At 41.4% G+C, this 16,564-nt stretch overlaps 1 protein-coding gene across 22 annotated transcripts in view; it reads right to left on the bottom strand.

Moving 5' to 3' along the window:
• TTLL5 (tubulin tyrosine ligase like 5) overlaps positions 1 to 16,564 on the bottom strand; it is a 311,462-nt gene that overhangs the window by 53,775 nt on the left and 241,123 nt on the right. For 20 of the 22 annotated variants that reach the window (XM_033187360.1, XM_033187367.1, XM_033187363.1 and 17 more), the window contains one exon: positions 3,318 to 3,400. The exons of the other annotated variants lie outside the window; for them this stretch is intronic. In XM_033187360.1, coding sequence (XP_033043251.1) covers positions 3,318 to 3,400 — 83 coding nt within the window. The remainder of the gene's footprint in view (positions 1 to 3,317; positions 3,401 to 16,564) is intronic. 22 annotated transcript variants of the gene reach the window in all.

Below are 16,564 nucleotides of genomic sequence, written 5' to 3' on the forward strand. Positions count from 1 at the left end.
ATAAACTTTTAGACTTATTATGAGAGTTATTCTTCTTTCTTGTGGGTTTACAGAAAAATGCTGCTACTAGCAACCTAATCTCCTTTTTGTAGGATATCCTTCTGAACCCCTAGAACGGCTTGAAATCTACTTGTAATAGAGAAAACAAATGATTTGCAGTTCAAACGTTGGTGTGCCTGGCAGTTACTTACTAGTTGTACAAATAACTATAACAGATTCAGTTACTAATGCTGTGAAGGTAAAATGTTCATTGGGAAGTATGGAAAATGCCTGAAGCTTACTATATCATGCACCTCAGTGTTTCTTTAACTGAGGATCAGGAACACTAGAAAAATCAGAGTAGAAACAAACCCAAAAAGTTCAGAGGCCCAGAGTCTCTCGGTGACAAAAGCAGTTAAGTAATAAACTACCTAAACAACATAAGAAGAATGATCTGCTTGTTACCATAAGGTAGAATCGGCAGGGAAAAGTCACTATGAGAAGCCAGCAAGAAATACAACTTCTTTTCCTTGCTCTGTGGTTTCATACTGACACCAAGTTCAGTATGAGTGCCACAAAATCTTCTAAATAACTTTACCAAGAGTCAGTAAACACTAATTCACGGTCAAGATGCTGCAAGTATGACCCACCTGACCATCCAAGTTTCCAACTGGCTCAGCTGGAGTGCATGCAAAGTTCAATTCAACACTTAATTTATCAATTAGACACACAAATGAAGTATAATCAGGGATCTCCTTGGGTTTGTGAATCTTTCCAGCTGAAGCAAACTTGAAGAGCCGAAGGGAGAGAAGGTCTAACAGGTTATCTCACAGAAATCCTTCACACTTGGCCATGATTCCCTTGTGCCATTACTTTGCAGTCCATAACAATCCCAGGTGAAAGTTTACTTTCTTAAAAATATAGTAACCACCATGTTCTAGTAATTCTTTCTTTTCTTTTTTCTTTTGGAGGAGTGAGGTGAGTAGATACCCATCAAGTATTTCTTGAATTCAGGCTCTAAAATTTTCAGTGGAGAACAAATCCTATACTCCTATCATACTTCCAGGGATCAGTGTGGCTGGGGACTGGGGTATGAGCAGGGAGTGGAAAGAGAGAAGGTTGTGAGGTAGTAGTGGCCTGGGTGTAGTTACAGTAGTTATAGCACCTTCCCTATATACTTCTTCATTTAATCCTCACTATAAGCCTATGAGATATATATAATTATCCCCAGGATGTAGTCAAGTAACTGGCTGCTTTTCTTTTTTTAAATTAGAGGTAGGGTCTTGCCCTATCACCCAGGCTGGAGTACAGTGGCAGGATCACAACTCACTGCAGCCTTCAGCCTTGAATTCCTGGGCTCAAGTGATCCTCCCAGCTCAGCCTCTTGAGTAGCTAGGACTACAGGCATGTGCCACCACACCTGGCTAATTAAAAAACATTTTTTTTTTTTGTAGAGATAGGGTCTCACTTTGTTGCCCAGGCTGGTCTCAAGAGATCCTCTTGCCTTGCCCTTCCCAAGCATTGGGATTATAGGCATGACCCACTGCACGTGGCCTGAGCTTCCCAGAGATCTTGTAATCATTTTAAGGTGTATGATGTCAATCCCTGATCCCTAACCACCCAGCCCCCTCCTGCTTAAAATTCCTCAATGGCTCCTTATTGCTGTCAGGGCAATGACCAAGTTCACTGCATGGCTCATAAACTGGCCCTACTACCTTGCAACCTTTTCTCTTTCTACTCCCTGCTCATGCCCCAGTCCCCAGCCACACTGATCCATGGAAGCCTGTGGAACACAGCATGTTTTCACTCCCCCCTGGTCTTTGCTTGCACTGTTCCCTTTTCCTAGAACTCCTTCTGCCCATGCCTTCCCTCTCCTGGCTGACTCGTCCACATTCCAGTGTCAGCTTCGATGTTTTTCCTCTAGGAAGCTGTACCCATTCCCTAAAGATCTGGGCTCGACTGCTTAGGTTCAAATACTGCCCCACCGCTTACTAGTTGTGAGACTTTAGACAAGTTTTATAATCTGCCTGTGCCTTTATTTATTCAGCCGTAAATGGGGAATATAGTTTCTACATTATGTGCCTGTTCAGTGAACAAGTGAGTTTTTTTTTTCTTTTTCTTTTCTTTTTTTTTTCTTTTTTTCTTTTTTCTTTTTTCTTTTTTTTGGAGGCGGAGTCTCGCTCTGTCGCCCGGACTGGAGTGCAGTGGCCAGATCTCAGCTCACTGCAAGCTCCGCCTCCCGGGTTTACGCCATTCTCCTGCCTCAGCCTCCCGAGTAGCTGGGATTACAGGCGCCCGCCACCTCGCCCAGCTAGTTTTTGTATTTTTAGTAGAGACGGGGTTTCACTGTGTTAGCCAGGATGGTCTCGATCTCCTGACCTCGTGATCCGCCCGTCTCGGCCTCCCAAAGTGCTGGGATTACAGGCTTGAGCCACCGCGCCCGGCCTACAAGTGAGTTATTACACATAAAGCATTCAGAACTGAGTCTGACACATAGCAAATCCTCAGTCAATGTTGTCTGTTGTTATTCTGTGTGTCTCAGGCATGCAATAATACCCACTTTGCAGCACATTCCCTGCTGACTTTTCTATCTCCTTGAGTCTTTAAGTTCCCTGAGAGCAGACTGCCTTGTTCACCCTGCATGTATCTCAGTGCCCAGCACGTTATTTTCTCTAGAGTAGATACTCAATAATAAATACTTGTTCAATTGAATCGAAGGGTTTTTCTTTCCATTTTCTGACTTATCAGTGCATTTTTATTAATTATTATTCATAGAAAACTATCTCTGGACCAACACCGCCTAACTTATCTGTATGCACCTACATTGAGAGGCTTCAGGCTGTCAGTAACAACCTGTCCACAGACCATGGTATTGGCACAACACGTAGATCAAAGAGCAGAGCTCCAGTTCTGCATCCACGCACAACTTTCAACAAGCCCTCAACTTTCTGAGCCTGTTCCTCATGTGGAGGGGATAAGATCAAATTCATACGGCTGTGTGAGAATTAAATGAGAGATAAAACATGTGGAAATACAACATAAGCAGTGAAATACCAGTCAATATGGGGCATTTTTATTAAATGCTGCAAATCTGATAGCATTTTACAAGACTGTGAGGTTTCATTTACCCCAAGCTAGTTCCAGAAAATGCCTATTTTAGGCTGCCAAGATTATTTTAAAGAAGCATGTAACAAAAATGCCCATTTGCCAATGTTTTAAGAGGCTGGATGTTTCATTCTTTGAACTGGGGCTGTCTTGGGAGGCAGAAGAGAGAATGTGCCAAGCCCAACACCTTCCCTGTCACCTATCCAGCTGCAGAAGAGCTGGTGCCCACTAACCTGTGGAGCTGGTGATGGGCACAAAGGCTGCAGGGTTAAGGCTGCTTTGGAGTCCATTCAGCTGCGCATCTGCGGAGGACCCTCTGAAACACAAAGGAGCTTGGTCAGACCTGCAGGCGGAAAGGTGAGGTTGGGCCCAGGCCCTCTGATGGCTTCGCTTCTTGCTCTTGGTGCTTCTTCTCCTGTGGCTCATTCCCTCACTTCCTTCAAGGCTTTGTTCAAATGTCACCTTATCAGAGAAAACTATGAGCAACCTCCACACTTCCGAAATAGTATATATTTTGAGATTTATTATTAATTTCTTCCTGAAATGTAGCATCATGAAAGCATGGGCCTTCATCATTGCTGTGTCTTCAGTGCCTAGAATAGTGCCTGACACATAACAGGTACTCAATAAATAGTTGTTTACTGAATGAATAAATTATGTTTCTGGCATTGACGTACATAAATCATATGAAAACACATTTTTAAAAAGGCAAGTCTCATGTGGAACAGTGGTTTTCAACCAGGGAAGTGGGGAGGGAGAGATGATGCGTCCCCTGAGCCAACGGGGGACATCCGGCAATGTCAAAACATCTCTGGTTATCACCACTGTGGGGTGCTACTGACAGCTAGCGGGCAGAGGCCAGGAATACTGCTACGCATCCCACAGCACACAGGAAAATGCCCCAAAGAATTATCTACTCCATGGTGTCAATAATCCCGAGATTGAGAAATGTACATAGCATCTCCCCTCGTGCCAGCTTTGACAAGAGATACGACAGAGTATATTTGATTCTTTGGGCAGAGGTTCCCGAGCCACATGTCTCAGAAATCCTAGAACTGGTCTGATTGCCTACAGCCCAAGTCAAGCCTCCCTGTTATAGGCTCTTACAGCTCTAATTCTTTCTTTGCATTTTTCAAAATTATAATTATGAAACTGTGTAACTGGTTGCTTAGTATCCATCATCCTTGCTAGAATGTAAGCTCCATAATGAGAGACTGTATTGGTCTTATTCACTGCCGTTGCATTTTGCACACATCAAATATTTATAAATTTTGTTGAAATATTTGTAATATTTTTGTTGTATATTTATAATATAATATTTTTGTTGGGTCCATCTGCCTTGATTTTAGTTGATGAGTAAAAGTTGTACCTGGGAGATCAAAGCTTTCACATGCTCAATTCTTTGTTTTTGTTGAGCAACATCCAATCCAACCTTTAGTATCTCTCTCTCGACACTATTTTTCCAGTCATTCATTCACACAAGAAATATTTATTAAGCATTTCCTGTGTTCTGTACTAGTGAGGAGAGACATGAAAGCAAAGACATAAAACACAAACTGTGTGCTAAGTGCTAAAGAGAAAAAGCACACAGTGTTATGAGAACGAGGCAGGGGAACCTGGTTGAGATGATGAGGACAGTGGTCAAGGATGGTCTTTCTGTGGAAATAAGATTTCAGGGGAGTCATGAAGTTAGGAGAGGTAGGCATTAGCTAGGAGGAGGCAGAGGAAAGAGCGGTTCACGAGGAAATAGCATATATAATGGCTCTGAGGCAGAAAGGGGCTTGGAATGTCCTAGGAACTTTTGAAGACCAGCTAAGGGGATAGGATAGGGGTAGGGATAGGATAGGGGTGGGGATAGGATAGGGGTGGGGATAGGATAGGGGTGGGGATAGGATAGGGGTGGGGATAGGATAGGGGTGGGGATAGGATAGAGGTGGGGATAGTCAGGCAGTGTTTGCTGAACGTCTTTGACAGGAATGACCTGGGGTCACTTGTTAATCACACAGCTTTCCAGGTGGGCCTGGGGACAGCGCCCCATGTGCCCAGGTGATTCATATCATCACTGGCTAGTAGGTAAAGAGGAAAGTGGTATAAGGTGCGCCTGGAGAGTCAGGTGGAGTCTGAGGTACCCACATAGTCCCTACATCCCCAAAAGAGGCATGACGCTTGAGAAGATTCTAGCCCAGCATTGGCGCAAGGATCAAACTGTCTTATAGCCCCTCCCCTCTGGCAAGCAATTTGGGGCCTACCCTCTCCTTTCCACTTTCATTTTGAGGACAAGGGAGCCACAGAGGCAGGAGAGAAAGGAGCAGAAGGCTTCTCTCTTTTCCCATCAGCCTTGGCCTTGGAGAGCCACATCTGAAATCCTCATGCATTTTATTTCAGCCCCTTATGGGACCCGAAAACTCTCCCAAAGTATCTGTAGCTGATGTCTGCTCTTTCATGTCCAAGTGAAAAAGTTCTGGAGAGCCTAAGATAAGCTCTTTCCTTTACAGAAGTTAAAAACCATTAGAGCCACTGTGCTTGCTTTAGGAGCAGCTGAGTGGAGCAAAACCCTGGGCTGGTCTCAATTTCACAAAGTATTAGTCGTTAAAAAAAAAAAGCGGGGAAGAAGCCGACAAAATCTTTGGGTCAGTAGAAGAAACTGGTAGTGAGTAATAGAAAACTGCCTGAGGGATTAGAATAGTCCCTGGGGGATTAAACTCAAGGAATTCTGGGTCCCTAAAACTCTTGAAACTTTTCCCTCTCTTCTCTGGAACCCCCAACCCACTCTTCACCTTCTTAGGCTTTATCCTGTTCCTTTCCCAAGATCCTCTAACGCTATGGCCCCTGGTTCCCAGTTTCACTCACTCTTCCATCCTCCTCCGTCCCATAAACTCCCATCAAAGGCCTTGAAGCCACCACAGATTCAGAATTTGAACATTTCTAATGATTCTACTGTTTCTAGCATAGAGTCCCCATTCTCCCTGTGATGTAGAAATGTGTCCACAGCAATCCAAGGGGAAACTCTTGAGTGAATTTTTCCATGGAAACACTGGTGCACAAAATGGTTTAGGTCTGTTATTACTACTTTAGGCACATTATGGGTAAATATGCTTTTGTTGTGATAACATCATTTCCTTGGGAAAATATATTCCAACTTCTGGACAACCTTCCTCTAAATGAGAACTTTTGAAACACAGCTTGTCTAAAGCCTGTACGTCAATTTGCACTTGCCCCTGCAATGATTCTTTGCTGCTTTCCTGGGAATACATGTGTTTTAGGAAATATTTACATCGGGAGTTACGTTGGGAGTAACACCTGGATAACAGGACCTACCTTATAAGATTTTGAAGATTAAGTAAGATGGTGAATATAAAGCACATCTAAGCAGTGACTGGTGTTATATCATGGACAAAAGATATGTTAACTATTAGTAGCAGTATTGTCATATTTACTTAGGAACATTGCTTAACACTCTCTGCATTCACTATAAGTCTATCTACATATAGAAATATCAAAATGAATGACTGATTCCAACATCAGTCTGGAATATTAGTGCTAAACTACAGAAGAATGGCCATAGGCATTCTGAACCTGGAAGTTAACAGCAATTTGCTATTAAAGTTACAAGGTAATTAACTGGCAACCTATAAGACAAAAATCTCATAGTAAAAATTATTCTTAAGATCCCTTAGGAAGAGATGTCACATTTGAGATTGACAGGTTATCTCTTAATAAATCTAATATGTACTTTTCTGCCAGTGTCAGAATGATTTGTTCAACTGTGCACCAAATGAAGTAGGTTTGTATTTAGAAAAGTAGGCTTGTATTATGGGATCATGTTGTATAAACTATGTATTTTTATTTTTATTTTTTTATTTTTTTTTTTGAGACGGAGTCTCGCTCTGCCGCCCAGGCTGGAGTGCTGTGGCCGGATCTCAGCTCACTGCAAGCTCCGTCTCCCGGGTTTACGCCATTCTCCTGTCTCAGCCTCCCGAGCAGCTGGGACTACAGGCGCCCGCCACCTTGCCCGGCTAATTTTTTTGTATTTTTTTAGTAGAGACGGGGTTTCACCGTGTTAGCCAGGATGGTCTCGATCTCCTGACCTCGTGATCCGCCCGTCTCGGCCTCCCAAAGTGCTGGGATTACAGGCTTGAGCCACCGCGCCCGGCCGTATTTTTATTTTTTTGAGACAGGGTCTTACTCTGTCACCCAGGCTGGAGTGCAGTGGCACAATCACAGCTCACTGCAGCCTCAACTTCCTGGGCTCAGGTGATCTTCCCACCTCAGCCTCCCAAGTAGCTGGGACTACAGGTGTATGCCACCATTTCTGGCTAATTTTTGTGTTTTTTGTGGAGACAGAGTTTTGTCATGTCACCCAGGCTGGTCTCAAAGCCCTGGGTTGACATGGTTTGCCTGCCTTGGCCTCCCAAAGTGCGGGGACTATAGATATAAGCGACTGCACCTGGCCTAAAATATATATCCTTAAGCATGAGAGTAACAATGCAGTAGGATGCTCTTTCTATTAGAAAGGCCCATGGGAACTGCAACCGACTGACTGGAGTGACATTTCTCTCATCTTTTCCTAAGTGTAAAATCAATTGGAATCACCCACTTTATTGAAATTATAATCAATTTCTCTCTGAATAGCTGAATGTATAAAGTTAATTATGTGTTTGATACAGCTTCATTATCTGATGTTCTCTGGTCGTACGTAGTACACCAGAATATAAAGAAGTGGCTAAAGATGAAGTTAGAAAAACTGAAGTTATAGCAGTATCAAGAGTTTGACAATAAGAAATACTGAAAAGATGGGACAAAAAGGTGCCATTAACTTTACATTACACAAAAGTTAGAGTTCAAATATGAGGAGAGTGATAGATGTGAATATCTAGTCCTTAATTGTTCTTCCTGGAAATGGCGCAACTGTCTGGGAGATGGGAAGCTGCTTGATGTAAAGGTTGAGAGTAAGACACTTACTACAATCTCAGCTGTGGTAATGGTCTTATTTAGGTTCCTCTCTGAGGATAAACTGTCAATGATTATTAAAAACTGCTTAAATCAGGTGTGGTGGCTCACGCCTGTAATCCTAGCACTTTGGGAGGCTGAGGCAGGTGGACCTGAGGTCAGGAGTTTTGAGACCAGCCTGGCCAACATGGTGAAACCCCATCTCTATTAAAAATATAAAACTAGCCAGGCGTGGTGGCTGATGCCTGTAAAACCAGCTACTTGGGAGGCTGAGGTAGGAGAATCGCCTGAACCCAGGAGGCAGAGGTTGCAGTGAGCCAAGATTGCGCCATTGCACTCCAGCCTGGGTGACAGGAGTGAAACTCCCGTCTCAAAAAAAGAAAAGACTAAAAACAAAACAAAACAAAACAAAACGGCTTAAGAGTAGGCTGCCTGATTAATTTAGCCACTGAAAGACTATAATAAGAAACATGACCACATATAGTAGCAAAAAAGAATTTGAAGAACTCAATGAATAGTCGCATGCTCCTTTCTATGAAGGCAAAATTTTCCTTGGGACATGTTCACAGCTGGCAGCTAAAGAGTTTCCTTAAATATTACATGTACAGTTCCTAACCCTGAATTGGACTCACTTGTTTCACATCTACCTACTCATCTCGCCTCTGCCGTTTTTTTGAGGTCTGAGAAAGCACCTCACATGAGCATTATTCCTACTCTGAGGGAACAGCTCTCCAGAGCCTTTCAAAGAAGTTGTTCAATGATGCATTAAAAACAAATAATATCCTTATAAGATGAAATGCCTGTATTTCATCTTCTAGGGATATTACTCCCTGTATTAATTATTTTGAAAAATTTCTTCCAATACAAGTCTCTAAGGAATATAAGTCAATCAAATGGCTGGCTAGAAATTCCACTGGCATCAAGACCATACCATATAGCCAGCCTATAAAACTATATAACACACATATATATACACATATATAAAACACAGTCTAGGAGGGTTATAATGAGCAATATCCCCACTATCCCTTTTGCTGGTAAGGTTTCCCACATGCTTTTTCGTGGATCTTCATTTCTTTATTTGTGGTTTCCTCTGTTCTTCTTTTGCCCATTATTTTGATCAGTGGAAACTTTTCTGAAAGTGATATGCTTTCTTTAAGGTCTGTTTTGTTCATTACTTCACAAGGTTGACTGTGGTTTGCTGCTATATTATTTCTGTTTGGGTTCTTTTCAAGGCTTTCCACATCCCCAACACAGGGGTACTAGTTTTCTATTTCAATGGTTTAGTATAAGTTTATCTTGGACTCATGCCACCACATCAGAGATGACCTTTCTGTAGAAGAAAGGACTCACAAAAGGAAAATGCTCAAGACTTTACAGGAAGAGCAGAGCTACAAATGGCTGACCTTACCAGGGCTGTGGCAAAACAGACATGGCTGCATCTGTGAAGGTCCTGAAAACAAACACCCCCAAACCCGATCGTTTTTATAAAATACAGTGATAACTAATCTCTTTCAATTCCCAAGGAAAAAGAAACAAAACAAAATAAAAAATACATACCCTGACTTTTCCTACCAAACATTTACTCATAGATTAAGTATCCTGCAACTTTCGACATATCCACACACTCACACACACACACAGACAGGTATATGCTGCCTCTTCCTTTTATCTCTCAGTGTAGGGATTATGATTCTGAAATTGAAGTTAATGCTAATCCTTAGAAAATAACAATTAGAACATTATTAGTTAGTGTCAGGTTCCAAAACCAAATCATGAAACATTTAGTGAAGTCAACTTTCATGCAGTAAAGGCACATAGGACTCCATTTTATAAATATACTGCATATTATCTATTCCCCTGTGTTTCTGGTTATAGTCCTTTTTCATTCCTGAGTAGGCCCTTTTATCTTTTTATTCATTAGTCTTTCCAGAGGCCATCCTATTACTTGTCAATTTCATTCGCTCCTTCAACACATATTTAATGACCCCCTACATGTGCCAGATACAGTTTGAGGCACTGCTGCTCTCATGTTCTGCCATGTGCCCAACTGTTCTAGGAGATTTCTGTGTATTTTTTTCCTTTCTATATTTTTATTTTATTTATTTATTTTTGAGACGGAGTCTTGCTCTGTTGCCCAGGCTGGAGTGCAGTGGCACGATCTCAGCTCACTGCAAGCTCCGCCTTCCAGGTTCACGCCATTCTCCTGCCTCAGCCTCCGAGTAGCTGGGACTACAGGCGCCCGCCACCACGCCCGGCTGATTTTTTGTATTTTTAATAGAGACAGGGTTTCACTGTGTTAGTCAGGATGGTCTCGAACTCCTGACCTTGTGATCTGCCCGCCTCGGCCTCCCAAAGTGCTGGGATTACAGGCGTGAGCCACCACGCCTGGCCCCTTTCTGTATTTCAATTAGTTTACTCTGTTGTCCTTTCATAGCTTTTCAAATTAAACAATTAACTCACTTATTTTTAATCCTTCTTGTCTTTTAAATAAATGCATTATATTTTTGAGTGCAGTTTTGGTTATTCCACAAATTTGATGTGTAGTACTTTTATAGCCATACAGTTTAAAATATTTTATAATTTTCATTATGATTATCTCTTTAATGCATGAGTAATAGGTACTCTATTTTTTTTTTAATTTCCAACACATGGTTTTTTTTTTTAAAAAAAACCTCTTTTTATTATTTCTAACTTAAGTACTTTGTGGTTGAAGAGTGTGAACCGTTTGATATTGATATTTTGAAGTGCATGGAGCCTTCATTTGTGACATAGTATGTGCCGAATTTTTAGAAACATTCCAGATATACTTGAATACCATTGAGTGCAGGAGTCTATGCATAACTGTAACTGCTTTTCAGGCTGTGAGCTATGATTCATAATTGGGCTGTAAAATGAATTTTGGGGCTCACTACCAGCATTAAAAAATAGAAGACAGTATTTTGTGAAATTTTAATTTCACATATACACATACATATAGATAGGTATTTTTACTGGGTTGCATATAAAATGCTTTTTCTTTTTTTAGATCATTTCGCCTATGACACAGCCCTCAGGAAGTCCTGAGAACATGTGCCCCTAAAATGTATTTTTTATTTTAAGTGCTAGTTCAAAAAGATGAAAAGCCTCTTATTAAAGCAAAATGTTAATTCTGTATTTCAAATATTCAAGTCCTCAGTAATTTTTGAGTTATTTGTTACTGACAGAAGTAAATTCAAATAAATTACCCACTAATATTAATGATTTGCTAGTTTCTCCTTATAATTTTATCAGCTTTTGATTTCTATCAGTTTATGATGTTAAGTGCATACAAGTGCTTTTCTTTATTCCTCTTAGTGATTTTGGCTTATATTTTATCTGATATTAACATTGCTATACCAGTTTTCCTTCTGATTAGTATTTCATAATTGATCTTTTCCAACCTTTATTTTCTACCTTTTGTTCAGATTTTACTTTATGGATGTCTCTTTTATGTAGCGAATAACTCAACTTTTTAAAAAGATGTAATTTGATCATCTCTTTTTTAATGGAAGAGTTTAATCTGTCAACATTTATTTTGATCATGTGCATATGTGGACCCATTTCTATTATCTCAGTTTTTGTTTTCTATTTATCATCCTATTCCTTTGCTTCTTTTTTTTTTTTTTTTTTTGGAGACAGAGTCTCACTCTGTCGCCCAGGCTGGAGTGCAGTGACGCATAAACGTGGCTCACTGCAACCTCAGCCTCCTGGGTTCAAGAGATTCTTCTGCCTCAGCCTCCCGAGTAGCTGGGATTACAGGCATGTGACACAATGCCTGGCTAATTTTTGTATTTTTAGTAGAGACGGGGATTCACCACGTTGACCAGGCTAGTTTCGAACCCCTAACCTCAAGTGATCCACCTGCCTTGGCCTCCCAAAGTGCTACGATTACAGGCATAAGCTACTGCACCCAGCCTCCTTTGCTTCTAATTTTCCTACCTCCCATGAATTAATAAAGTATCTACATTTCCCTTTCCCTGCTCTGTTGGTTTGAAAACTATAGGCTGCATCTTAATTATTTAGCTATTTTTTCCTAAGTGTAAAGTCATTCAGTATTTCTGTCCTGACCTCAAAGTTGACACAGACCCTTATCAACTAAACACTCTAGGGCCCTGTATCTTGTCTTTGTTATCTCTAAATGGTTTTTGTCTTCTTAAAGACCAATAATTATTTTTATAGTCATTACCATTGATCGACATTTTACAGACAGATTTGTTGTACTTTATTGTTTCTTGTTGCCTAATACTTCTGGATTCACTTCTATCTCTACACAGTCTTTACTGTTTCCTAGTTTGAATTTCAGGTATACTCTTAGACTTTTAATGTCTCAAATTATTTTTATTTTGCCTTCACTCTTTTTTTTTTAGATGGAGTCTCACTCTGTCACCCAGGCTGGAATGCAGTGGCGCGATCTCGGCTCACTGCAACCTCTGCCTCCCAGGTTCAAGCAATTGTCCTGCCTCAGCCTCCTGAGTGGACGGGACTACAGGCGCTCTGCCACCCCGCCCAGCTAATTTTTTGTATTTTTAGTCGAGATGGGGTTTCTTTTTTTTTTTTTTTTTTTTTTGAGACGGAGTCTTGCTCTGTTGCCCGGGCTGGAGTGCAGTGGCCGGATCTCGGCTCACTGCAAGCTCCGCCTCCCGGGTTTACGCCATTCTCCTGCCTCAGCCTCCTGAGTAGCTGGGACTACAGGCGCCCGCCACCACACCCGGCTAGTTTTTTTGTATTTTTTTAGTAGAGACGGGGTTTCACCGTGTTAGCCAGGATGGTCTCAATCTCCTGACCTTGGGATCTGCCCGTTTTGACCCCCCAATGTGCTGGGATTACAGGTGTGAGCCACTGTGCCCAGCTGCCTTCACTCTTGAATGCCAGTTTAGCTATGTATAAAATTCTAGACTGAAAGTTTATTACGAACACTTTGAAGTAATTGGCTATTGTTTTCTAGCACCTATTATTGCTGAGGAGAAGAATGCTGGTACTCTGTGTTCCTTTGTCGTTTACGCAGATTTTCTCTCTGGTAATATTTAGACTTCTCTTTACGCTTAATGTTCTGGTTTCTTGCTACTATGATGTGTCTAGAGGTACATTTATTTTGGTACATGAATGGATTTTTTAGCCGAGGACTCATGTCTTCTTCAATTCTGGAAAATTCTGTTATTTTCTAAAAGCATTGCTTGTCCAATTATCCCTTAGGTCTTTTTTGTGATACTCCTATCAGAGTCACATGTCATGTTCCACAAGATACTCCTATTAGACACATAATCTAACATGTCTGACTATTTTAAAGTATTAATTTATCATGTTCCAGTTGTTGATTTTCCTGGCAATCTTTCTTAGCATGAGATTTTTTCATGTGTTTTGGAATTTTGGTTTGCAGGCTTATTTTGAATGGGAATCATTCCCTGCCCTTGCCTCTGAGCTTGCTCATTCCTCCCTGTCTGAAGATTACATAGTTGCCTTCACCCAGACCCCTGGCACCAGCCCCAAACCAGGCATTATAGTGGCATTTTGGGGCCCTTGCCTCAGTGATATTTAGAAACCAAAGGCAGTTTTGAGACAGGAACAGTTGAAAGGGTATGTCATTGTCTTCCTGACTCTGTAGGCCCATAGTCTCATATAAAGATATAGCTTCAGTTAGTGGCTTCATGCCAGTTTTACTACTCTCCCATTAGGAGAGCACACTGCATCCTTTAGTGCAGGGTTTTCAACCTTGCCACTACGGACATGTTGGGCTGGATAATTCTTTGTAGTGGGAGACTGTTCTGTGCTTTGCAGGATGCTCAGCAGGATCCGTGGACTCTACCCACTAGATTCCAGTAGCACTCCCCCAGTTACGACAAGTATAAATGTCTCCAGACATTGCCAAATGTCTCCTGTCGGGGGGAACTGTCCCATGTTGAAAATCAATTATTTTCAAGTAATGAGCCTGGCTTTAGGTTCTCCTCTTGTAGGGCACTTTCAGGTCCCAATATGCCACAGGAGCTTGTCACTGCCTGCTTCAGAAAGCCTGCAGCTTCAGCTTCATTCATTGATTCTCGTTTACTTTGGTACATTTTGGGGACAAGGAGATATGTGCCTTGTTTTGAAGCACAGCTAAGTCCCGTAGGTTTTCTTCTTTAAATGTTCATCCATCATAGCTATGTGTTTGCAGCAGAGGGGGATGTGGATGTGAAAGTGTGAACTTTGGGAGCCAACTGGACTGGAAGTCAGTAACTCCAAATCTAATTTTTTCTTTCGTTTGAAACTGAGCCTTTGCCTTCAATCGTCTTTAGAGTTATTAGTGTTCAGGAAATCAGAATATGTTTCACTTTCCACAGGCTCACCAGCAGAACCAAATCACACTTATAAATAACAACCTACCAACAACACAAATGTGATTTCTTTTAGTAGGGAACAATAGCAGCTGTGAAATACAACTACACTGACCAGCAAACATTGGATGCCATATATGTCAGAGAAACATATTATCTCATTTAATCCTAAGACCAACTCCAAGACATAAGTAATATTTTATAGATAATGAAACAGAAGCTTAGAGCTATCTCTAGAAAAGTTAATTAAGCCAAGAAACCAGGATCCGAATCTCATTTCAAATTCCAGGCTGTTAACAACTGTACTCTACTGCCTCCCATACGCTACTCTACAAGGCATAAATAATGAGATCATTGTTATTTAGTGATCCTTGATGCATACAACTTGACACAGAATACCATGTCACCACTACCACTGCCATCACTATCTCCTCCACCACTTCCATCTCCACCATCACCACTGCCATTTGCTGAGAACTTACGAATATAAGCTATCTCAGGCACTGGGAATGAGCTTATCTCCTCTCAAAAACAAACCATGCAAGCAGAGATCTTATCTGTCTTGTCCACTGGTGTTATCACTGGTGTCTAGGGCAATGTTGAGCAAAATGGACATTCAATATATATGTCATGAAAGGGTGAAGACAAGGTGTCTTTGAGAGAGCTACAGAAAGCAGAATATATGAAAAAAGGAAAAATAAAACAAGGAGGTAGATGGCAGAGTCAGCTGAGGAGGTGAGGAAGGGGCAGCTGGGAAGGATGCACCAAGGCGAGACACTAAAACCGAATCTTGAATAAAAGGCAGGACTTAGGTTCAAGAGGCCTAAGGGCACTCTGCAGAGATGACATGGGTATGCAGGAACAAAGAACGGGAAGCATACGTGTGGAGCAGTCTGTGCAAAGCAGTGATAGGGTATGAAGAAGGCAGGAGACAGGAGAGAGGTCATATTGCAGAAGGCTTGAATGTCAGAGTCAGGACTCTCAACTTTATCTTGTGGGCACCTGCAAGCCTTCAAAGATTTCAGAAAAATGGGCCAGGTGCAGCGGCTCAGGCCTGTAATCCCAGCACTTTGGGAGGCCGAGGCGGGCAGATCATGAGGTCAGGAAATCCAGACCATCCTGGCTAACACGGTGAAACCCCATCTCTACTAAAAATACAAAAAAATTAGCTGGGCATGGTGGCAGGCGCCTGTAGTCCCAGCTACTCGGGAGGCTGAAGCAGGGGTATCACTTGAACCTGGGAGGCAGAGGTTGCAGTGAGCCGAGATGGCGCCACTGCACTCCAGCCTGGGTGACAGGGTAAGACTCCATCTCAAAAAAAAGAAAAAGATTTCAGAAACATGGTTTAAAGAACTACTTTGGAGATGATTTTTAAAAGTTGTTTCCTGGGCCTACTCACGTATTTCCTTAAGAATAACCAATTTAGACAGTTTGAAAATTTCCACTTGTTCTATGTTCTAGTTTTCTTTTTCTTCAAGAAGAACCAATTTATACTTGATATTTTTCAAAATATTATCTTTCATCTACTTTTTAAAATTGTACATAGTGTGCACAGTGTTCTCATAATTTTTCACTCTCCTATATCTACTTTTAAAGTCTTTCTCTTATTTTTACTTCTCTTATTTTTCTGGCAGAAGTATGTTTATTTTCTTCTTCTGGGTTCCCCTGACCCAAGCTAAATAAGATTTTGAACTTAACTAATTTTATTGCTTGCTTTTCACTTTATATTACTTTTCTTCTTAATTTCCTTAAGTCTGTTTTTCTTAGCTTTGCTTTATGGTTCCTTTTCTAACTTCGTGTGATAAAAGCTTACTTCAGTTATGACAAATATGTGGCCTATTCACCATTCTCAGCATCTTCCCTGTCTGTGGCAGATGCTACTAACCTATCAAAGCACTCTTTTTTGCTGAGATCAGGGAAGTCCTCACAGGTCTTTCCAAAACAACACTGGGCAATCAGCTGAAGCCAATTTATCTACTGAAGCCAATTTACCATTTGTATCTTGGTTAATTTCTTTTTCATCTTTCACTATTTTAGTCATGAAAATGATGAAGATTATGAATTTACCTTTGAGTACATCTTTGACTCCCTCCCTCCCTCCTTCCCTTCCCTGACAGACTACCTTTGAGTATATCTTTGCCTGACTTCCTCCCTCCCTCCCTTGCTTCTTCCCTTCCTTCCTTCTTTTTTTTGAAGAC

This window comes from Trachypithecus francoisi, unplaced genomic scaffold, assembly GCF_009764315.1.
Source record: "Trachypithecus francoisi isolate TF-2019V2 unplaced genomic scaffold, Tfra_2.0 Lachesis_group3, whole genome shotgun sequence".
Classification (NCBI taxonomy): Eukaryota; Metazoa; Chordata; class Mammalia; order Primates; family Cercopithecidae; genus Trachypithecus; species Trachypithecus francoisi.